The sequence below is a fragment of the Gigantopelta aegis genome, chromosome 15, assembly GCF_016097555.1.
Source record: "Gigantopelta aegis isolate Gae_Host chromosome 15, Gae_host_genome, whole genome shotgun sequence".
NCBI lineage: Eukaryota > Metazoa > Mollusca > Gastropoda > Neomphalida > Peltospiridae > Gigantopelta > Gigantopelta aegis.
Genome location: NC_054713.1, coordinates 24,297,609 through 24,323,607, shown reverse-complemented (window position 1 = coordinate 24,323,607; position 25,999 = coordinate 24,297,609). Strand labels below are relative to the sequence as shown.

The window sequence follows — 25,999 nt, the reverse complement described above, 5'->3', positions numbered from 1 at the left end:
ATCCTAAAATATAGAAACGTATTTCAGTTATGTAAGTTTGCAGAAAACGTGGTGTACCATTTAAAAAAAAGAAAAAAAAAGAAAGACTGACCTCAGATGATAGATGTCAAAGTTTAGCTGTTATTATTATTAGCTCTTATTTTTATTTTATTTTTTTTATTTATTATTTATACATACGAGTTATTATGGTGTTACATGTGTGCGAATAAAATGATAAATAAATAGTTTACAGACCTAACACGCATGCATGCCACATTGAAAATCGCACCCCTACCCATTATGTCGGACATTTTTTTTATTATTATTATTATTATGAATTAATTAATTAATACAAATAAAAAAATAAAATAACAAATAATTTATTTGTTATTATTTTATAATTATAATATATATTTTTAAGATCATTATCTTTGTTTCTTGAATAAAAATTAAATTAAATTAATCATCCACAATATACAACACTATATTACCCCGAAAACGCACCTCTGCTTAGTCATAAAATTTTCTATATACTAGTAAATTACAAAACAAACCCCTTTGACACTTACTGGTGATGCACAAGACAAGTACAAACAAAACAGGAGCTTCGGCTGGAGGGAGGGTAATCTGAATATTGTTTTAAAGTTCAATATATTAGGCTACACAAGTGTCCACAGAAATTATATATGCTTGCATACCGTAAGTTTAAATTATTCATTATGCTTTTGTATTCATGTGTGTACACACACACATATATATATACATGCTTTATTTAATTACGTTTTTAATGATTAATACACTTCCACCAACTTTGATATGAATCTACAATCTTTAAATGAAGTTGTATTATTCGACATACTGGTTTTGCTTTCACAAAATGTACTAAAATGGTAATTAATACTGAAAATGCACCCAGATACAATGCCTTCACGTTATTATTGTGCGAGTTTCACTCCCTTAATGGCGGACAGATCACGTGATTCTAAACATGGCCGCACACAGTACTTTGACGTCACTGGCCAATAAACCTGTCTATAAGCAGGAATTAAAGTGGTATTACTCACCCAATGTCATCACGAAACACTCGGGAGATAAGTACTTCTCCCTTGTGGTTGTAGATAAACAAGCCACCAATCATATTGGTCCTTCTAAAATAAAACAAAGCAAAACACTTTTAAGATGAACACATTCTAACTAACATTCACAGTATTAAATAATATTCTGTCAAAAATTATGCTTCACGCAGAAATATCTTAACTCCCCATTTAGAGTTAAAAGTTTATTTTTGTTTACCACCACTAGCATACAATGCATTTGGTACTTTTTACATAGTCTTAGTGAGGAAACACGCTACATTTTTCCATTAGTAGCAAGGGATCTTTTATGTGCACCATCCCTTAGGATGGCACACACCACAAGCTTTGATTTTACAGTCACACTGCAGTGGCTGGAATGAGAAATAGACCGATAAGCCCACTAATGGGGATCGATCCCACCAGATCAACTGGCTGGAATGAGAAATAGACCGATAAGCCCACTAATGGGGATTGATCCCACCAGATCAACTGCGCATCAGGTGAGCACTTTACCACTCACACCCCATTTAATTAATCACCAAACAAAGGTAGTTTTAAAATTTTAATTAAAGCTGTAAGTTTAGACTGGTCGCAAGTTACAACTGTTGCAATATAACGTTGTCTACTGGTTTGCTGTGCATCAAGTACATCTAAAAATCAGTCTAAAACATTTGTCGGAATACTAGTCAAAATATAGGGTCTCGAAATTACAATACTGAACTGTATAATAAACTTCCTGTAATCTTAAAGTTTGCAAGTTTTAATTTCTGAACGTCTACAGTTCATGACATAACCGATTTGTGGTTCATGTAAATTTAGTTTTGCGTAACCAACACATGAACCGAATGGCGGTTCGCATGAAATATTGTGCCCTTACTGTCTTTCTGTGCCCACAGTAAGCATGTCTGAACCTTGGAAAGAAAACGCAGTTAAAATCCCTCAAGCAAACAACTAACTGTAACAAACCAAACATTATCATTTTGCAATTCAACATAAAATGCGTCCTAAATGTACTGTGTACAAATTGTCTAGGGTGTAAAATGGTAGTGTGTACGAAACATCCAGGGACGAAAGAAAATGGGTATGAATTGTCCAATAACTGTCAAGAATACTCAGGCTACTTTTATGTCAAATTATGATGAAAATTCAGGTGGTGCAATCTAATTAAAATTAGCTCCACTATTACATGTGGATCTAACAGCAACCCGTTGGAGCTCATGTTCAGTTGACCTTTCATTCGACCAATCAAAACCGTACTTGCAAAATCATGACAGTGATTTGAAAAGAATTTGAAAACATTCGGGATTATGCCGAGGGTATGCGAAATGATTCGGGTGAATTACGAAGTATGCCGGAAACTAACTGCAATATAAAATTTATATAAAATTCATTTCAAGACGGGAAAAAAACCTGTGATGGTATAGCCATAAAATCTGTTTATACTAATATACAATCCAGAGTTTATTACTGCACTTTTCCCCCTGTTTTTTCAATGTTGAAATAGACCAACATGTTCACCTATTGCATAAATAGTCTCACCCGACATTTTTAGAATTTGTATGCTCCCGAATAACACTATAAAAGGCAGAGTGTAATTGGTTGATATTTAAATTGTTATTTATAGATGAAATGCACCTGAACCTGAGAGTCCACACAATGTTGTTAGATCTATTGTACCATCATACAATTTCGATCGACATATGTTTTACGATATACCACGTGATCATTACACTGAACAATAAACTTTATGGAAGGCTGGTTGGGTTACCTCTTATGTCATTCACAGCAACGTTCTTTTCGGTAATTTCTGGTGGGGGCATGTTTACATGTGCATTTACATTTACTACAAATAAATGGTTTGGTGGAATTCGATTTTTGAAAATATACTAAACAAAAAAAGAAACTTCCGATTTGTACATATAGTATTTGTTGTGTTAAAGAATTCATTGTGTAATGAAATTATATAGGTAGTATTAGCCGTGAGCTGTATTATCAGGATTCATGAATTTTATCGATTATTTTTGCACTGTTAATCGTCGACAATGTGAAATTCAATTTGCACGTGCATGCATGGTTCGACATGTCCCGTGTAGTATTCGGTCAATTTGTTTTACTTGTCTTACTGACATTGTTGTCAAGTGAATGAAAACACTTCAAAATTTGTAAAAAAATTAATGTTATTTACATTTGAGCATTTTTAGTATGCCAAGAATACCCAATAATTTACGCGAACGGGCGATTGGCATGCTTTATGCTGGCATGTCGACAGAAGACGTTGCAAGGCATGTTGGGAGTTCTAGTCGAGCGATACGAAATCTTTGCGTAAGATTTCGAACGACAGGAAGCACCAACGACTTGCCACGCCGTGGACGTCCGCGTGATACAACGCATGGTCAAGATCGCTATATCATGAACACGCATTTGCGCAATCGATTCCAAACTGCCACTGCTACTGTTGCTAACACACCTGGGCTTCATAATAACCGAATCAGTGGGCAAAGTGTTCGTAACCATCTGCGGGAGAACGATTTACATGCACGACGTCCTTACGTCGGATGCGTTTTAACGCAACGTCATCGTCTAAATCGTCTTAATGGGGCACGTGTACACACTCGCTGGATACGGCGACGCTGGAATACCGTTCTTTTTTCGGATGAATCCAGATTTTCTTTACAACGTGGTGATGGCAGGGTGTGCGTCTACCGTAGGAGAAATGAACGCTATGCTGACTGTTGTGTTCTTGAACGAGATCATTTCGGGGGTGGGGGTTCTGTCATGGTCTGGGCAGCCATTGCCCATGGTTATCGTTCACCATTAGTCGTCATTGATGGCAATTTAAATGCTCAACATTACTGCGATGACATTCTCGCTCATCACGTCATTCCTCTGTTCCATAACAACGCCAACATCTTGATTTTTCAGCATGATAATGCCACCTCTCATACAGCTAGAGACACTGTAAATTTTCTTAGGACAAATAACATTGATTTCACCGATGACTGACCGTTAAAAGTCCAGATCCCAACCCCATCGAGCATGTCTGGGATAGTCTGGACAGACGATTGAGGCGTCGTCCTAACCCACCTGCTAACGTCAACGAACTTGGTCAAGCGCTCATTCAGGAATGGAACAATATTCCACAGGCAGAAATTAACACTTGTCAATTCTATGCGCCTGCGATGCACTGCAGTGGTCAATTCAAGAGGTGGTCATACCCGTTATTAAGTGGGGTTTTTTTTCTTTAACCCCTACCACACTTGGTCAAAATTTCTCCCAGTTTCTGTTAACCTATGGCCATGATTTTTGCACCAAACGATGCATCATGGAACACTCTTTAAACGCATATATAACAATTATTCCCCCGGTTTGTTTTCATCAAGTTATGTTCAAGCAAAGTTAGTGGAAGTTTCTTATTTTGTTCAGTATATATAGTTCTGTATCTCTGTCAGTGTACTTAAGGTGACAATCTGAATTTTGGTGTCGTTGATACGTATAACCAGAGGATTAGACATTAGCCTATGATGAAAACATAATGCAAATATGTCTATTGGTCTGAAGTTTATTCAATATTTTTTACAAGTTACAAACATTTTATGATTTTATTTTCAAATGAAGAGTTTGATGTAAATTATTGCACGGAGTATAGACCCTTCACTGACATAACTAGGACAAAAATAGACAGCCAATGAAACTATCGAAAACATATGACGTTTGTGAAAATATAGCGGAAACACCTGTACGACTTAGCAGCTAGAGGAAAACTTGGCGTTCATGGGAAATTATCACAGTTTTTAGAATAAACTAATGTGACTTGAGAAAGGTAAAGTAGTATTGTATGTACGAAGTATTGTTTTTATTATATTTTATTTTTTTTGCTTATCGTATCGAAAACATAAGACGCCAGGATACTGGACTGGTAGACCCAGTAGAGCTAATTTTAATGATTAATCAGATTGCAGGTGGTGGCGTTTTCATTTAAATCAATTTGTGGAGAAGGAAGTACCATTGTTAACTTTTTTAACATGTGGTAACCTGAAGTTGTAGTGAGCGGCAGATCTCAACTTATTTCGATGCCTGATTTGTCTTTAAACACGGTAACACTAAACTGGCTAAAACAAAATTCTATTCAGCATGCGCTCTGCAAAAAAGATGACCACCATGACTATTGGTATTTCAAAACGAAAATAACAATTGTATTATGTTTTATACAATACCAACCTTCACTGTGCACAACTATATAGCAATTATGTTCAAGTTAAACGTATTTATTTTAATAAAACCCAAGGGGGTGTTGCCTTCATCTTCGTTAAGTCGTATGCAAAGGGTTAACCGGTGACAATAAAGATGTGCCGCTATAACACTCTAAGCAAGCGAACCCGGTACAGTGTACTATACTACAATCTAAGTTACACCTCCATATTATTCATCAATTATACGTCAATGATTTTTAAAAACTACAACAGTGCATTGCAATATTATATTTTATATTTATTTATTATTATTATTATTATTATATAATCTTAACATCATATATAACATGGATATGAACTGGCTATTTTATTAACATTTTAATTAAATAAATAATAATAATAATAATTAATAATGATGATGATGATGATGAATTTAAGACTAGTTTCTCTAATACCAGGGAACGAGTTCTGTTATAGGTTCCATCGTACAAAATCAATTCCTATTGCTCATTATATTAACATTAATTAATAAAACAGAAAACAGCGTATCAACATATACTCTTCAAAAGAAGAAACGCAAAACCACATTGTCGTAACATTTGGAGAATTGATTTAATTATTGAATGGCGAGTCCGATAATTACCAAATGTTGCAGGATTGTTCACAATTCACTCTAGTCCATTGTGAGTAAGTGATAGGACACACCACCAAGGTCAAGGTCATCTGGAGTCAATACCGGGTGTGGCCTCCGCGTGTGTTGACAAATGCCTGGCACCGCCTGCCCATTGAAGCAACCAGAGTACGGATGACGTCCCGGGGGATGGTGGCCCACTCGGCCAGCTCGGGCAGGGTCTGGGGCTGTGGTTGTCGCTGTCGGAGGCGTCGGTCCAACTCGTCCCATAGACTCAATTGGGTTCAAATCCGGTGATATCGATGGCCAAGGAAGGACATTAATGTTGTTGTTCTGTAGGAAAGCCATTGTGAGACGTGCTGTGTGAGGCCTGGCGTTGTCATGTTGGAACACTGCGTTGGCGTTGGCCATAACTGGAACGATGTGTGGCCGGAGGATCTGGTCAATGTAGCCCTGTGCATTCAGGTTGCCCTGCACGTGGACCAGGTCAGTTCTGCCAGTGTGTGAGATGGCTGCCCACACCATGACACTACCCCCGCCGAATCTGTCCACTTCCTGCACGCAGTTTGCCGCATAACGTTCACCACGACGCCTATACACGCGACATCTTCCATCATGACGTCGGAGCAGAAATCGGGACTCGTCACTGAACCACACCCGTCTCCATCGCAGTTGAGGCCATTGTCGATGAATCTGGCACCACTGCAGTCCGAGTCGACGGTGTTGTGGTGTTAAGATGACACCTCGAACTGGACGTCTGGCACGAATTCCTACCTCACGTAGGCGGTTCCGTACGGTCTGGTCGGATATCCTGCGCAAACCTGGTATTGCTGCGGCTGTGGAGGTGGCAGTAGTCAATCGTTCCCGAAGGTGGCGTACCCGGATGTAGCGGTACTGCCCGGGGGTAGTGACCCGTGGTCGACCGGATCTAGGGAGGTCACGTGTTGATCCATGTTGCTGGTAACGGTCCCACAGTCTGGAGATGGTGCTTGGGGACACATGGAATGCCCTGGCAACGGCCGTTCTGGATTCGCCTGCGTCTAGTCGGCCGATGGCATTGTTTCTCTGCGGTTCACTGAGACGTGGCATGTCCTGGATTGTCAACTGTCGGCCAGTTACAGAGGCCAGGCAAGCGAACACCCTGCACTTTTATACTGTCGGTGTTCATGTTGCACGTGCAGACAACGCACGTGCAGTGGTGACATGGTTTGCACGTGGCTGCGTTTTTGCGAATATTCACATTTTGGAACTTTATTGTACAGTAGCTGCGTTTTATCGAATGTAACCGTGGGAATGTGTTTGGGACATGCAATGACCTTATATTCACAAAGCATGAACCGGTAGGAAACATAAAATCGGAGTTATAACCCATTTGTACCCTTTTGCGTTTCTTTTTTTGAAGAGTATATGTAGCTACACCCTGGCAGCATTTGTACTTACAATGAATGCTGGAGCGGTTTGAACCATAATCGGCTGTAAGCACACCAGCTCGACCAACCTACACACTAACAGTAGATCTATAGGCTACCAATAAAAAGTGTGACACTTCACGTGTACTCTACCTGCAAGGACATTGGGAGATGGGGTGGGGGTCACATATATTATTTAAGAGATTTGATGAATGGTTTTTATGGGCCAATGAAATATTACGCATAAGCGTACGAGGCAGGGTTAGTCTCCCCCCCCCCCCCCCCCCCAAAAAAAAAATTCGGGCAAAAACGATTGAGAAAAAAAATGGTTTTATTTAACGACGCCACTAGAGCACATTAATTTTTTTATCTTATCATCGGCTATTGCCCCTCAAACATATTATAGTCATTCTGACACTGGTTGTTTTTTTGTTTTTTAGAGAAAACCCGCTGTCGCCACATAGGCTACTCTTTTACGACAGGCAGCAAGGGATCTTTTATTTTCGCTTCCCACAGGCAGGATAGCACAAACCACGGACTTTGTTGAACCAGTTATGGATCACTGGTCGGTGCAAGTGGTTTACACCTACCCACTGAGCCTTGCGGAGCACTCACCCAGGGTTTGGAGTCAGTATCTGGATTAAAAATCCCATGCCTCGACTGGGATCCGAACCCAGAAGCTACCAGCCTGTAGATCGATGGCATAACCACGACGCCACCGAACCCGGTAAAAAACGACAGAGATATCTGGGCAAAATGACCCCGACATCACAACTACGTTGGCTCAATATCGTCATGGTCGGCACTATCACCGTCGCCAACCTAACGTTGCCACGACGTTGTCAAATGGTTGATTCGGGCCGATCTCGCCCCACCTTGCGATCGCGTCAGGCCCGTACGCGGGGGGTGGGGGGGGGGGGTGGGTGGTGGTGCGAGGGATGTGTAAAAAATTATATTTGACATATTTTGAGGCAAAGAAATGTTTCAATATTACTTCCCAATATGCAGGAAATTGCATCTCCTGCATTCTAGATTTTAATTTTTTTCGGATGGGCATGCCCCGGGACCCCCCCCCCCACCCCACCCCGCAACTCCGGCCCTGTGGGCCGTCGATTACGCACCCCCTCATATAAATTTTGCTTCAGAAAATGTATGGATTTATATGTGAAATTACGAATGTTTTGTGTAAATTGTAAAACATAATTTACCGCAATTGAAGCATTTGCGTCAAATTTACTTCGGTTTGAAGGTGTCGCCTCAACGTTGGCACAACATTGCACCGACGTTAGCATAAGACTCAAGTTAGAAAAACAAATAATTATGTTTGGTATGATAAATAATGAAAATAGAAAACTTGTAAACTGGCTAACAATGATCAACATTAAATATTTATAGTATACAAATTAAAAACCAAAGATTATGCCATTATAAATATTTTACAAAGGACATTTAAAATAGAAACAAATATAGTTTAAAAAAATTGTAATTATAATAAATTTAATGAAATATGGTTGAATCTTTTCAAATAAATAATTCTTGTGTTGAAATAATTGGAAAAACAATCTTATCTTGTTTGGAAATAAACAGAAAAAAAAATCATTCTCTCTCCCTCTTCTCTCTCACTGTGTTCCTTTCTTATAATATGTTTCCAAAAAGCTAAACATTAGACATGCTACCATTTCGAATCAAGTTTATGTCACTTGTGAAATAAGTTTTATTTGTCACTCGCTAAAGCAAATAAAAATAATTTGACTCGGGACATAAACTTGTTAAGAAAATGGATATTCGTTTAATATCCTATAATAAACTGTACACAGACATGAAATATTTATTGTTATTAGAAACGTGTTAGTATGCATGTATATTAAATTTGCAAAGATTAATTTACCTAATAATTTAAATTAAAAACCGTTATGTTCAACTTCTAATTTCTTCAAGCTATAATTGGGTTAAATTGTGACATAATTCCGTATGTTTTAAATAATGGTGAACATGGTAGAATCTGTTTAAAGACAGCCCACACCAAATTTAGAAAAAAAATTCAGGCTTGCCCCCCCCCCCCCCCCCCCCCCCCCCCCCCATTTAAGAAATAGCCCGTATATCTTTCTAACAATATTTAATTGTAAACCAATAACTAAGACACAGGTAATGTCGATCTACACGGTACAAAGTGAGGGTTAGCCTAGTTGAAAATCACATTTGTGTGTGGCAAGACATGTTATTTAGTTTAAGAATTATGAATAAGTACTTTTATTTGACCCAAGAGAAATGTTATATGCTATTTTTTTATAACAATAATAGACTGAACAAGGTGACGTTTGCTTATACTAATTACATACGAACAACTTTTTTTTATTTAATTACTTTAATTGTAGCCTACATAATTTCAGGGGTATATTTAAGACTGTACTGTTGAAAATGTGTTAACTAGTATGACATCTTTATCTTAGATGCATTCGTCGTTGCAGCATATGACAAGGAGAGGCAACGTGTGAGGCCACAGCCATGGATACGTCGTCGTCGTCAGAATTCGCAAACGATGATGAACAAGATTGATGTGTAGTTCGATAATAAATGTTACATCTGTACTTTTGTTATTCTTAATTACATTGGCCCAATGTTGGCCCAACGTTGGGCCAACTATATAACGAAGTACGAAAATGTTGCCACAACGTCGGTACACCGTTGGTGCAACGTAGAATTAGCAACAGTGAGCCAATGTTGGCCCAACGGTCAAAATGACCACGTGCCAACGTCTGCAGTCTATTTTGGGCCAACGGTACGCTTTATGTTGGGCCAACGTTGGACCAATTACCGTGTGCTATCATTCCAACCATAGCAACCAATTAGTTGTAATTCATTTAAAAATAATACGTAGTTATTTGTATGCTGTAATGCTTATATAAATAAACGTTATCCACATTCTGGCATTTTTATTTATTTCGGGCAAAAATCAGTCTCCCCCCTCCCCCCCCCCCCCCCCCCCCCCCCACACACACACAGGAATTGGAACCCGTACGCCTATAGGTGATATTGCGTACAGGGGGGTAGCGTGGTCTGGACCTGGCGGGGTTCGAATATGAACCAAGTGGACCCTTTTCTATTTTGTTTTTGCACCACCAGAAACCCCATATGTATAAAAATGTATGTTTTAGTTCTGAAAGCGGACCATTTGCTTCATCCGAACCCCACCCCCCAACCCCCCTAGCTTACGCCCCTGGCGTAACGGTCAAAGGTGGTGGTTGTAGGTCCAAACGTTACAGGGTGGGTGTTCTGAACAACATTACGGAACGCATTGTTCATCTATTATTTTTTTTACTTACTAAAATATTTTGTTCTGTATTGTTTTATTTTATTTCTTCTTCTTCTTCCTCGATAAACGTTCTGTCACGGCGATAATGTTTAACGAAGGTAGTTACAGCTAGGTAGACGTATACAAAAATAACGATTGTAAATCGAGATGAATGCTTTCCCAAATCGCAAAACAATTTATTATAAAATTATATAACATCCATCGCATTACTTGTTAGTGAATGGGACTGGGGTCTCAAAGCGTTACGTAATAATTTGGGGTACGTATGATATAGCGTCGCAGAGAGGGGAGGGAGGGTGTGTAATTTTGACAAAAATAACATTACGTAACATTTGAACGGCCCCTTAGCAACCTTGATTTTTGCTAAAAATCGAAGTTCCATTTTTCGGATACCCTACACGGATTTCAACTTGTAGTGTAAAATGCTTAGGCACAGGCACGGCGGAGTACGGGGGAGGGGGAAGGGGGCTGAATTTTGAATCAGAACTATTACTGGTAGTAAATGAATTTTACTTGTAGCATGCATCTAGTTTTCAAAATGTTACGTGGGAGCATGCCCCGATCCCCATAGAAACTGCTTTATGCCGTCGATCTCAGTCAGCCCTTACGCCCACCCCTCACCCCCAGTGTCTACTTGCTTCCTCCGAGCCTGTATGTATATTAAATAACAGAGTATTTATTGGCCATAGGCGTATGGGCTCCCATTTTCGTAGGGGCCAGCCTATAGTTTACCCGAAACGAAAATGCCCGAATCTGGATAACAACATTTATTCAAATTAGTATGACTGCCAAATGGTTATAGGGTTGAAAACATATCACAACGCATTTTTACATGAATTACAATACGTGAAAAGGCTTCAGGCAAGCACAATTTGTGTTTGTTTTTTGCCCGAATTAAATATTTGCTATAAACCGGGGTGGGGGGGGGGGGGGGGCAGTTCCCCCTCCTGCCCCCCCTGTCTCGTTCGCTTATGTTATTGACAATGAAAAATAGTATTTGCACTAATATTCAATGGCACATTTACTACCATATAGAACCGCAGAGATAAGCGTGCGAGACGGGGCTGCCTCCCTCCCACGAGCTGGAGTTGACACTGATACGGAACTATCTGCTGCAATGATACAATGCAACCGAAAATTTGATCGAGTACAACTTAAAGGTAGGGTCAACTCAAACAAGAGCCTTATGTGTTGGAAAGATGCATACCCGGACCACCAACACATACTGACACTTTAGCAAATGAAAAACGCGTAATTTTAGAGTTAATAAAAAAACCATGATTATTCCTGCTAACTGGGGGCAGCCATTTTGTTTCATTTTTGTGACGTCCGGTGGGATAGCTTGGGGCGAAGTGACGTCAGCTCCTGACCATCTCCTGTATGTACAGTGTAAACAAAAGCAGTAATTTTCGACAAGGCGCTTCTCTTTGATCAACTTGACTTGTAAAACAGCATAAATGACGTAATAATATAATAAACTATTTAACTAAATATATTTCAAGTTGCATTAACGGAACAAAATGGGGTTATAGTATTTTTCTCCGTTTAATAATCCAAAGGAAAAATATACAAAATTAGGCCTATTGATAGCCTACGTTGGAGCAAAAACGACAACCCACGATACCCAAGTGACAATTTTCTTTTCTTTGGGACTACGTAATTGGTCAGTTCTGTGGTTTTAGATGGGAAAAGTCTACTTAATAGTTTTACAGAACTATTTACAGTAATAAACCATGTCCATTACAATTTTAGGGGCGACAGGTAATATTGCACAATATCGGTATGTATTTTTGTGTCTAGACAGCGTCAATTAATTGGCTCGTCTGGTTACCAATCAAATACATACCTGCCAATCAGGAATCACAGGTAGAAGCAACTAACAGCATAGACCAATTAACTAAGAAAACACTCCGTGTATCATTTCAGTACGTAGGTTAATGCATGGTGGGAAAAACATTGTTAATTGTTTCGACTTGTTGTGTAGCCACTTTGACAATGGTATTTTATTTTGTATTGAAAAATAATATATATAGTGCTGGATATACTTATTGCTGGCTTACTGGGATGTGTATTATTACAGAACATTGCAATGTATGACTATTTATTATCCCGCAAAAACCAGGTAGATTGTGTTTCTCTAGTTCTAAGGCTCATTCCTGACGTTACGCGTTAAGTATTACGTAACCACCAGCTCGCCAGAGGGCGTACTCACCGAGATGGTACAAAATGGCTGCGCCCGTTATATATAATAGCCGTCACATTTAACCGTTTTATTAATTAACTATACGAGTATACGTGTTGATAATCGTTGAATATGCGTACTAGGCCAAATGCCTTAATTGTCCTCTCCTTTAAGTTAAACAGGGGCGTAGGCTAGGGGGGTTCGGGGGGTTCGGACGACCCCCCCCCCCACCCCCACCTCCACCCCCACCCCCAGCTGAAGCAAGTGGTCCGCTTTTAGAACTAAAACATACAGGTTTATACATATGGAGTTTTTGGTGGTGTAAAAACAAAATAGAAAAAGGTCCACTTGGTTCATATTCGAACCCCCCAGGTCCAGATCACGCCACGCCCGTTAAATACACGATCGACTTTTCCCTTCTACTTCCATCATGTCCTTGCTACAGTATTGGATTGTTGTGATAGTCAATTTACGTGTTTCTCTCTTTTTAAAGACCGTATACAAGACTGTAAAAACGATATATTTATTTAAATTAATAAATCAAATTAAGTGTTTTTACGTAGGGCCTATGCCATTTAGGAAAATATTTTGTAGTTCGATTTTAGTTTAGAAGTTCGGCTTCTTGCCTAATTTGAGAAGACCCATATATGCCAAGATCATTTGTTTACTTTTTATTTATTCATTTATTTATTTATTTATTTATTATTTATTTATTATTATTATTATTATTATTATTATTATTATTATTATTATTATTATTATTATTTGTTTTACCGGTAGTGACATTTGGAATAATTTTCTTTTGAACAAGTTTAAAGTTGTTACTAATTTATTCTTTAGAACATTAGAAGTCAAATATAGGTAATATTATTATTAGTTTTCATATAATCATTCCCTACCACATACAGTCAAACTGCAATAACTCGATCTTGAAGGGGACGAGGAAATAGTTCGATTTTCAGGAAGTTCCGTGTTTTCGAAATTAATATATATTACTACTCAAAAGAATTTAAGGGTCAAAAATTTATAACCGAACAAGTTTCAGAGAGTATTAGATTGATGATGTAAACTACACCAAATTTTTTATTTATTGTTCCATATTTACAAAAAAACACAAATAAACGTCACTGTATACAAGAAAGTCACATGACATGCTGTCAAAGTTGAAGGTTGTCAAACATGGATTTTACACATTAGAACATTCGTTTAATAGTGTGTGAATCCACCCCTGGCGCGAATACACTCGACACATCGTTGCCTCATGCTGTTGATCAGACGTCTGAAGAACTCTTGGGGAATGGCCTGCCACTCTGCCATAAGAAGTTGACCCAGATCATGAAGGTTGGCCGGAGGGGCATGGTTATCCCGAACTCTCCTGCCTAATTCGTCCCCAGGCGTGCTCTACTGGGGCCAAGTCAGGCGAATATGCTGGCCAATCCATCCTGGCGATACCTTGTTGTCTGAGAAAGTCCGTTACCACCCTGGCGCGGTGGGGTCTGGCATTGCCATCCTGCAGAACTGCCCCGCCGCCAATCTGCTGAAGGCCTGGGAGAATCAACGGCCGGATAATCTCATTCAGATAGCGGATTCCATTCAGATTGCCATCCACCACATAGAGGGGGGTCCTGTGGTGGATAGAGATGCCGCCCCACACCATGACGCTGCCACCACCGAACCGGTGACGTTGTCTAACGTTAACGTCAGCGAAGCGCTCCCCAGGACGTCTGTAGACACGAACCCGACCGTCGTTGAACTGGAGACTAAACCTGGACTCATCAGTGAACATCACTGGACCCCACTGAACACGTTGCCACCGCAGATGAAGCGTGCACCAGTGACATCTGGCCGTTCTGTGACGTGGTAGGAGTAGTGGTCGAACAGCCTGGCGATGGCAGCGTAGATTATTGGCTCTTAGACGATTGCGTATGGTTTGATCAGACACTCGAGTTCCAGTCGCAGTCCGCAGATTGTCACGTAATCGGCGTGCAGTGGTGTGCGTTGACGTAGAGCCATATTGGTGATGTAGCGGTCCTCTCTATTTATAGTGCTTCGGGGTCTTCCCGAATGTGGACGATTTCGAACAGAATTCGTTGCTTGGTATCGTTACCACAGTCGGCCAACGACACTCTGACTGACACCAAGTCTCAGAGCAACATTTCTTTTCGTATTGCCATCCTGAAGCCAAGCAATAGCCCTTCCTCGATCTTCGATAGTCAGTTGAAGTCGTACCATTGTCGAATTTGGAGTGTGCACCATACACGGACGCAAGCTCCAATTATACGGAAATTCAGCATTGGGAACATGGAATACACGAGCAAAGCATGCAAATGAAGCACTTTGTGAAAAAGCAAGTTATGGGCACTTAGCAGACCTTTCGCTTTCGCCCTAATTTACGTGCAAATGTAAGCATGTTTTCGCCATTAGAACTAGTCGACAGTGTCAATGACAGTGGATTTTAATTCATTTATGGGTTGCTTAGACCCACTTTCGTCAAAATGGAACAATACCATGCGTGACATTATGGTCTAGCTAATATAATTGACATTCAGAAAATAATGTCGAAAATATCGTCTGACCCTTAAATTCTTTTGAGTAGTATATATAAGAGTTCAAATTTGAAACAGGAAGTAAATAATAGCCTATAATGAACATTGATGTATTCTGCAGATGTGAAAACATGACGGAACGTAACTAACAAATAAAACACTGAACGCCGAATAACTCGGAACATTTGTTTTTCACAAAATTATTTTAAATTATTTATGCAAATAAAAATCAGGAACTAATGTTTATTTAAAAAAAAAAAAACCCAGCGCTAACAAGTCTTACAAGTGCTCTTTTAAGTTAACCAAGTTCAAGTTCCTTTTATTGCCTTAAGTTTTACAACTCATCAGCATCATACAAACAATATAGCATATATTATACAGATATGTACACAATAATGTACAGGATAATGGTGGAGAGTGATTTAACATTATAGACATATATAATACAAAGTATCACAGTACTGCTGACTTATATCACATAAAGATATAGGTCGTTATTACATAAGAGAAACTGTTAAACACTTGAGGTGCTACCGGGATACACATGTATGATGCACTACATTGTACATCACTATTAGCATTACGTCTTTATTCCACTAGTTCATTTCTTACCTTATTTGCCCGTTGTAAATATTTCCCAAGGTTATTAAGATCTTTATTATTGTCAGTTCTTAAAAGTTGTATAAGCTTGAAAACACTTGGACGTTTATAATAATATTGTTTTATAAATTGTGTTCTTATATCATTGTATCTTGTACATTGTAGAATGAAATGGTACTCATCTTCTACTTCATTTGTATTACATACTGTACATAATCTTTCTGATCTTTCAATGTTTCTGTATCTACCAAATTCTATATTTAATTTATGGGCGCAGAGTCTAAATTTTGTCATTTCTTTCAATTGTGTAACGTCCAACGGTTTTGTAAGATAACTTTGCAATTTAAATTCAGTTAATAAATATTTATACAAATTACCTTTTGACGTTGCTGTTATTCTATTGTAAGATTGTTGCTTGAACACATCACACAATCTTTGCTTAATTACACTGTAAGTATTATTATCAACTTCCGTTAGACTCCATATATAATTTAAACCAAGTGCATTTAGTTCCTGTTTAACATCCATTAACCAATTGTTATCAAGCTGATCCATTTCCTCATATATAGCCATTAATATGCAGTTATTAGTATTACGTAGTTTGATCCAGTATTTAAAAAGTCTTAGTTTTCTAATAATATACAATGGAAATCTTCCTAATTCACTATATACAAAATCATTACATGTCCCTTTCCGTACACCCAGTAACTTTTTACAAAATTGTAAATGAATCTTTTCAACGTCTTGGCCAGGGTGAAAACCGTGTCTGTAATTATGTATTACGTAGCGAGACTCTCCGCCAAGTACGCACACCGACAACCAGACACAGTGGGCGATAAATTATTCTGTAATTATCACCTAAATCCTCAACATCCCGGACAACCCGAGACAGACGCGCTTCGTCTGATTGACCTGACTGACAATTAATTCGTCTTTAAAATACTATCGGCAACGACACTTTCATCAATCCACACGCATCGAGTTTTAGATGTGTAGATGTGTATTAGATGTGTAGATGTGTATAATCTATTAAATCTTTATAGCGGGACCAAAGAATTAGGTCGAGAGATCAAGTTTATCAGTCCAGTCAAAGTAGACTTTTACCTTAAACAAATTGCAACACAAACATTTTCAACTGAAATATATAGTACATGTGTATATTAATAACATACTAAAAGTATAAGTTCGTACTACTAACGATAACGAAGATATTTGAATATCCGTAAACATATAGAAATACGCAAATACAACAACAATTATAACGTCACTGTCGAGTTGCCATACTTGACGTCATGTAAACAAGGTCAAACCTACCGTTCTATTCAGCGAGAGATTGAAATTGTTGAGAGATCGAAGGTGGAGTTATCGAAGTTTGCATTTTCATATAACCTATATATTCTTGTCACATAATAACGTTCATATAATCTATATATCCCTATCACATATTTTCATATAATCTATCCTTATATCACATATTTTCATCTAATCTGCCCCTATCACATATTTTCATATTATCTGTCTCTATGACATATTTTCATATAATCTATCCCTATCATATATTTTCATATAATCCGTCCCTATCCATATTTTCATATAATTTGTCCATATTACATATTGTCATATAATCTATCCCTATCACATATTTTCATATAACCTGTCCCTATCACATAATTTCACATAATCCGTCCCTATCACATATTTTCATATAATCTGTCCCTATCACATATTTTCATATAATCCGTCCCTGTAACTTATTTTCATATAATCTGTCCCTATCACATATTTTCATATAATCTATCCCTATCACATTTTCATATACTCTATCCCTATCGCCTGAGAAGAATCAAATGAATGCCCCACGACTGGTATATCAAAGTCCTTGGTATGTGCTGTCCTGTCTGAGAATGAAAGTGCATATAAAAGATCGATCCTTTCCTGCTAATGGAAAAAATATAGCGGATTTCTTCTATAAATGTGTCACAACGACATTCGATAGCCGATGATTAATAAATCAATGTGCCCTAGTGGTGTCGTTAAATAAAATAAACTTTTAACTTTTATTTCATCAAACACGCTCTTCAGATAACACAACTCAGCTGTATGAGCTGTGTGTCCAGGTCAGTCGGTTAGTTATATAACTATATTCCTTGCTAGTGGTTAGTGAATGACAAGTCAGTGTCATAGTCCTACACCGTCCCACTGAGCAGTTAAAACTAACATATTCGAACCACATCAGTGGACCCAATCTCCCGCCCCAGCCAGTGCACATGTACAACCATTAATATATCAAATGTCGTGATATATGTCCTGTCTGTGGGAAGTGCATCTAAAAGTGCACACGAGCGAAGTTTATGGGGGGGGGGGGGGGGGGTCACCGTCCACCGGAATATATATATATATATATATATATATATATATATATATATATATATATACTGAAAAAAAAGAAGAGATGTGTACCCAGTACCTACTAGACCGAAAATTTCTTTCTCTGTAAACCTTTATTTCATTTTTTAAAATTTATTTTTTAATGGTTTGTCTATTTTATATTTATATCAATGTTCTAAAAGCCATTGGACATATGATATAAATATAAAATAGACAAATCGTTTAAAAAAAAATTATAATACATTAAATAAAGCTTTACATAGACAGAAATATTCGGTCTAAGTACCTACGTACTTGCCTTAATAATTAAATCCATTAAGTTAACATAAAATGTGTTGAGTGCGTCGTTAAATAAAACATTTCCTTTCCTTTCCATTAAGTTAACCGCTGTACAGTACACTTCAGAAGCCGGTTTTACGTTAGCCGGTTACGTTTAATTATATAAGCTCACGATTATGTTGTGTTATTTAAGCATTATATTGGCTTGTTGTTTTTCGTGATTGTGCATGCTCTTGGAAATGTCAAAACTTAGCAAAACAAGTCTTCATTTTTTAAATAATGTCACTTTAAACTGTATCCTAAAAGTAACACGCAGGTATTAAAAATAAGACAAAAGACTGTATCGCATTATGTGTTTATGTGCATGCATTAATGTCGTGGTTAAAGTATGTAGCAAATTATTAGCCTCGTGAAGGGAAATTTCCATTGGGTATCCTATAATGACCTCGACGATACCGCAAAATACGGAAATTACCGAGGGCGGCGAGGTAAAGCGATCGTGAAAATGTATTCATTTTTGGAATGCTTCGATCATTTACGGATCATACAGGATACATACAAAACAGACTGTTTTTTTCTTCTTCTTTTTTTTTTTTTTTTTTTTTTTAATTTGTGGTATAATCTAAATTACCACCCCTTAGTTTCCTTCCCGACCACTAGGAGTAATTAGCATGTGTATTTTGATTGGTTGGATCACGGTATTTATTCTGGAAAACCAGCAGGATTCAGTCTCTCTAGTTAGTCGTTGAACAAGGTCGGTTGGTTGTTTGTCTTGCCATCGGGGTGACTTTCTGACAGAAATCAACTGGTGTCTTGATTCCAAGAACCATTCAGCAGAAAACAATTGTACAAGTACAATAAATTAGACTATTTATGCATAAATAAATCATTTTTAATACTAAAGAAAATTATGGATCGGCTGTTGCAAAGATAAATGCAGCAATGCAGGTCGTATTATAAATAATAAATAAATACAATTTATTTAATAAGCACATTTAAATTAATAAATATTTTAATATAACTAACACACATGTGAAAGATATCCCCTACAAATAACAGCACTACTTATATGGGGTTAGCCGAATTGCATTCATTGTACAACTTTGAAAGCCACACACTTCATTTTAAAAGAAAATTAATATAAAGTATTAAAAAAAAAGAGGAGCAAATTATATCCATGTTACTGTACCAATTTTAAGAACTATTTTGTTTACAAAAATTAACCAATCCTAGTGTATATCTTTCATGAGCTAAGCTTGTCAACTTTACAAAAATAATAATTAATACAGTTTGATTAACTTGAAAGTGTGACCCTTTATTCTTTATCATTTTATGTGTACAATCCAGTATCAAAATTATTAATGATGTGTATATCGTTGGATTTTACATTTACAATTAGGTCACCCAAAGAAACAGGTGGGGTGGGGCTTTTTTTTTCTTTTCTTTCTTTTTTTTCTTTTTTAATTTTACTAATGAAATGTTAATTTTGTTTTTGTTTGCTTTATTATAATTACAGTAGAAACAATTTAAACATTTCATTAGTATTAGCTGTTTATAGTATTGCTGTGGTTATTTGTACATGTGGGGTGGGACATAACCCAGTGGTAAAATGCTTGCCTAATGCATGGTCTGTCTGGGATCGATCCCCATTGGCGGCCCATTGGGTTATTTCTAGTTCCAACCAGTGCACCACAACTGGTCTATCAAAGGCCATGGTATGCACTATTCTGTCTGTAGGATGGTGCATATAAAATATCCCTTGCTACTAATTAATGGAAAAATGTTTTGGGTTTCCTCACTGAAGACTATATGTCAAAATTACCAAATATTTGACATCCAGTAGCCGTGATTTAATAAATCGATGTGCTCTAGTGTTGTCATTAAATAAAACAAACTTTATTTGTACATGTCTGTGTCAATGACATTTCACAAATTAGTATTAAGATCTTTACCTGATTGACATTGTAAATGAACAGTTCATCTGATGTCTGAGTTTGGAATGATCTTCTTATAACAGTCTTGGCTAGAGTTGGGTGGTATTGAAATTTCAGGTTCGGTATCAGTATTTTGGGGGTGATTTACCACAGTATCGGTATGGTATTCGGTATTGATACATTGCCGATACCGATATCGATATTGAGCGGTATTTTCGGTTTACTCTGAATTTATGCCTGAATTGTGGCTTGCCCGCTAATTTCATCTAAATAAAATTAAATTCCATACACACAACTCTCTCTTCTTTTCAGCTATTTTGTGTCTGTCGATATATTGTTAGTGCTTTACTAAATTGGCATAAAATATTTTTCAATACCAATATTTCTGTATTTTGAAATTTGCTCGGTACGGTAAATCGGTATTGATTTGTTTCCGATACTGAACGGTATATACAGTATACCACCCAGCTCTAGTCTTGGCAGTGTATCTTGTAGACTTGTGTTGTAAGACTTGCTGAAGATTGTATGGCTATCCATTTCTGGCAACAGGACTCCAAGCTTGGCGATGAGTCACTACAATTTCGGACTTCCCACTTGCTGAAGTTATGTGATGGATTGCAAATTTGCCTGCTTTGTCCGGGAGTTGGGTGTAACCAGCGTCGTGAGGTGTCCCTGGTGTCGCCTACCAATAACTTGGCATATTGGAGCTGAATCTTATTGACCTGCAAGCTCCCGGTCGAACCACGTCGGTGGATCCATTGAACTGATTGGGTTTACCGGTATTCTCGTTCCAGCCAGCGCACCACAACTGGTCAAAGGCTGTGGTATGTGCTTTCCTGTCTGTGGGAAAGTGCATATAAAATATCCATTGTTGCATTAGGAAAATTGTAACAGGTTTCCTCTGATAACGAGTCAGAATTGCCACATGTTTGACATCCAATAGCCGATGATTAATTAATCAATGTTGGAGGCGGGACGTAGCCCAGTGGTAAAGAGCTTGCCTTATGCACGGTCGGTTTGGCATCAATCCACGTCGGACCTATTGAGCTATTTCTCATTCCAGCCAGCACACCATGATTGGTATAACAAAGGCAGTGGTATGTGCTTTCCTGTCTGTGGGAAAGTGCATATAAAATATCCATTGTTGCATTATGAAAATTGTAACAGGTTTCCTCTGATAACGAGTCAGAATTACTAAATGTTTGACATCCAGTAATTAATTAATTAGTGTGCTCTAGTTGTGTCGTCAAACAAAACAAACAAGTAAACTAATCAATGTGCTCTAGAGGTGTCTTTAAATAAAACATAATTTTTGGAGCTGTCGGTTTAGACCCCTTTTCCGAATCTGAATCAGGATATAGCCAAGTTGTCGGGGTTGTGTAGGGGGAGTTACTCAGTGGTCAGGGTCGGGATATAGCTCGGTGGTCAGGAGTTGGATATAGCTCGGTGGTCATGAGTGGGATATAGGTAAGGGGTGTGATATAGCTCGGTGGTCATCAGTTGGATATAGCTTAGTGGTCGGGTGGGATATATCAGTGGTTAGGGATGTGATATAGCTCAGTAGTCAGGAGTGGGATATAGGTAAGGGGTGGGATATAGCTCGGTGGTCATGAGTTGGATATAGCTTAGTGGTCAGGTGGGATATAGCTTAGTGGTCAGGGGTGGGATATATCTCAGTGGTTAGGGGTGTGATGTAGCTCAGTGGTCAGGAGTGGGATATAGGTAAGGGGTGGGATATAGCTCGGTGGTCATGAGTTGGATATAGCTCAGTGGTCAGGTGGGATATAGCTTAGTGGTCAGGGGTGGGATATATCTCAGTGGTTAGGGGTGTGATATAGCTCAGTGGTCAGGAGCGGGATATAGCTTAGTGGTCAGGAGTGGGATATATCAGTGGTTAGGGGTGTGATATAGCTCAGTGGTCAGGAGTGGGATATAGGTAAGGGGTGGGATATAGCTCAGTGGTCAGGAGTGGGATATAGCTCAGTGGTCAGGAGTGGGATATAGCTCAGTGGTCAGGAGTGGGATATAGCTTAGTGGTCAGGAGTGGGATATAGCTTGGTGGTCATGAGTTGGATATAGCTTAGTGGTCAGGGGTGAGATATAGCTTAGTGGTCAGGGGTGGGATATAGCTTAGTGGTCGGGTGGGATATAGCTCATGGGTCAGGAGTGGGATATAGGTAAGGGGTGTGATATAGCTCGGTGGTCATGAGTTGGATATAGCTTAGGTGTCGGGTGGGATATATCTGTGGTTAGGGGTGTGATATCAGTGTTCGAGATTAACAGTATCCCAGTATCCCGGGGATACCAGAATTTAATTTTGGATACCAGACTTCAAGAACCCAGTATCCCACCGGGATACCATATACGGTTTTTGGGTTTTTTAATCCTGCATTTTTTTTTTTTGCTGAAACAGTGAAAGTCGTCATTTACTGGTGAAGTTAAGTAACAGTATTTTTTAGCTCTTACTCAGTCTAATGATATGCTGTAACAATATCTCCCCCAACTCGTACTAAGTCTAATGCTGGGAACCGCTAAATCACTATTGTTCTTGTTGGATGTTTCCTCCCTTCAAATTTTATTTGAGATATTGATCTGCAGAAAATTGATACAGGTAGGTTTATCGTTAGTAATGTCAGAAACACTTATTGATTACTGCTAAATATTAATTTATGTCAATATTACGCAAAAATAGATGCAGCAAATCTTTTTGCCAATTCCGTTTGATTGCGAATTTCACGAATTCTGCGATTTTGATTGCGGTGTAGCAATAGATTGGGAACGAGAACGGTGTCGTCCAAATTTGTTATGATGTTATTTATGAATTTCATTTAAGTGGGATACTAAATTCTCAGGTGGGATACCAGATTTTGAATTGTTAGTATCCATCTGGGATACTGCCCAAAACTTTTAATCTCGAACACTGGATATAGCTCAGTGGTCAGGAGTAGGATATAGGTAAGGGGTGGGATATAGCTCAGTGGTCAGATGGGATATAGCTCAGTGGTTAGGGTTGGGATACAGCTCAGTGGTCAGGGGTGGGATACAGCTCAGTGGTCGGGGTGGGATACAGCTCAGTGGTCAGGGGTGGGATACAGCTCAGTGGTCAGGTGGGATACAGCTCGGTGGTTAGGGGTGGGATACAGCTCGGTGGTTAGGGGTGGGATACAACTCGGTGGTTAGGGGTGGGATACAACTCGGTGGTTAGGGGTGGGATACAGCTCAGTGGTTAGGGGTGGGATACAGCTCAGTGGTTAGGGGTGGGATACAGCTCAGTGGTCGGGTGGGATATAGCTCAGTGGTCAAGAGTTGGATATAGCTCAGTGGTCGGGGTGGGATACAGCTCAGTGGTCAGGGGTGGGATACAGCTCGGTGGTCAGGTGGGATACAGCTCGGTGGTTAGGGGTGGGATACAGCTCGGTGGTTAGGGGTGGGATACAACTCAGTGGTTAGGGGTGGGATACAGCTCAGTGGTTAGGGGTGGGATACAGCTCAGTGGTTAGGGGTGGGATACAGCTCAGTGGTTAGGGGTGGGATACAGCTCAGTGGTCGGGTGGGATATAGCTCAGTGGTCAAGAGTTGGATATAGCTCAGTGGTCGGGGTGGGATACAGCTCAGTGGTCAGGGGTGGGATACAGCTCGGTGGTCAGGTGGGATACAGCTCGGTGGTTAGGGGTGGGATACAGCTCGGTGGTTAGGGGTGGGATACAACTCAGTGGTTAGGGGTGGGATACAGCTCAGTGGTTAGGGGTGGGATACAGCTCAGTGGTTAGGGGTGGGATACAGCTCAGTGGTCGGGTGGGATATAGCTCAGTGGTCAAGAGTTGGATATAGCTCAGTGGTCGGGTGGGATATAGCTCAGTGGTCAAGAGTTGGATATAGCTCAGTGGTCAGGAGTGGGATATAGCTCAGTGGTCAGGAGTGGGATATAGCTCAGTGGTCAGGGGTGGGATATAGCTCAGTGGTCAGGGGTGGGATATAGCTCAGTGGTCAGGGGTGGGATATAGCTCAGTGGTCAGGGGTGGGATATAGTTTAATGGTCGGGTGTGGGATATAGCTCAGTGATCTAGAATAATCAAACTAAAGCTCTGTGGCATCGGATTTAGGAAAAAATGTGTATTTTATACTCAGCAGTTGGCTACCATTTGGTTGTTGATGATCGCCGAAATATTATGAACAGTCCTCTCTAGCCCTCCCCTACAACATAGTTTAAAATATGGTAGTGTCATTAAGTATTCCTTTCTTTTTTTTTCAGTTCACTTATAATAACATTGAATATGCCCGAAATAAAGCTGGCTACTGACACGCTTGATAATGAAGTGTCAAACGGGACGTCGTCACCACAACGCAAGGTAACACCTTCCCATTGGACCCCCCGTTACCAACGCCTCATCGACCGTATCAAGCGCAGGTCTGCATCTGGAGACAAATTTTTCTCATTTGAGTTCTTCCCACCAAGGACAGGAAATGGTGCTGTCAATTTAATAGCAAGGTGATATATATTTTTTGTCCTAATAACATTATTTGTTTAGAAACCATTTGTATATTGATTATTGTTTTTAATGTTAAAATGTTAGTGGTATGTCAGTAGATCACAGAATCCTCACCCAGTGTGTTCCTATAGTCCGTCCCATTCTCCTACAAAAATGGTTCTTGTAAATATAATTTCAGTTTGGTTTGATGTAAAAAGAAAAGTAAAAGTGTTTTGGAAATAACAAAAAAAACCTATTTTTGTGTGTAATTTAGAAAACAGTTGGCTCAGAAATAAATAACTTGTAGTAAATTCCATAGTATAAAAAGGCATTCCTTATGGGATGGTGATTGATGTATTTGTTACATTTGAAGATCAGCTGAGTATTATAATAATTATTATGATAATAATAATTATCATATAATAGCTAGCTTATCCAGTGTATTCAAAATATGTGATATTGTTCAGATCATATATTTTCAGACTTTGATAACTTTGCAAATGAGATGTTAATTAATTGAGATCATTGAGCAAATATACTAGGGTAACACTCCATATTTGACATATGGATTCAGTCATCAAACAAAAATATTTTAAATAACAACTTTACACTGAAAGCTGTCAAGTATTCAGAAAACAAAAAATGTTAAGCAGTAGTTTATTTTTGTGTAAGAATATCCAAAATGATGTCATTCGAGTCATTTCCATTCAAAAAGATGTATATTCTTACGTCATTTGAATATTGAGAAATGGCTGGATGGAATTAAAGTTGCATATACAGTTTACAAAAACACATTTTATTTAGCTAGAGATTATATGATAAAGAGGTTATTACCCTCATGTGTCTTGGTATCATTATCATCATATATTAAGAATAAAACTAATGTATTATGTGAGCCTCTTTTTTTGTCCTAATATATGATATTGACAATACCGAAACACACTCTGGTAATAACCTATTTATGTAGTGAGTGTGACAGGTTCAGTTTGAAAAAATTCTGTTT

General features: G+C 38.7%; 2 protein-coding genes across 3 annotated transcripts in view; one reads left to right on the top strand and one right to left on the bottom strand.

The window, feature by feature from the left end:
• LOC121389971 (AP-2 complex subunit mu) overlaps positions 1 to 5,408 on the bottom strand; it is a 43,992-nt gene extending 38,584 nt beyond the window's left edge. Inside the window, exons 1-2 of the mRNA XM_041521654.1 lie at positions 5,274 to 5,408; positions 1,044 to 1,127 (exon numbers count right to left, since the gene is read on the bottom strand). Coding sequence (XP_041377588.1) covers positions 1,044 to 1,117 — 74 coding nt within the window. The 5' untranslated portion in view covers positions 1,118 to 1,127; positions 5,274 to 5,408. The remainder of the gene's footprint in view (positions 1 to 1,043; positions 1,128 to 5,273) is intronic.
• A 13,668-nt stretch (positions 5,409 to 19,076) lies between these two features.
• Positions 19,077 to 25,999, top strand: part of LOC121390023 (methylenetetrahydrofolate reductase-like) — a 29,761-nt gene continuing 22,838 nt past the window's right edge. Inside the window, exons 1-2 of one of the 2 annotated variants that reach the window (XM_041521720.1) lie at positions 19,077 to 19,445; positions 24,780 to 25,016. In XM_041521720.1, coding sequence (XP_041377654.1) covers positions 24,802 to 25,016 — 215 coding nt within the window. In that variant the 5' untranslated portion in view covers positions 19,077 to 19,445; positions 24,780 to 24,801. The remainder of the gene's footprint in view (positions 19,446 to 24,779; positions 25,017 to 25,999) is intronic. The other variant, XM_041521721.1, reaches the window with a different exon arrangement.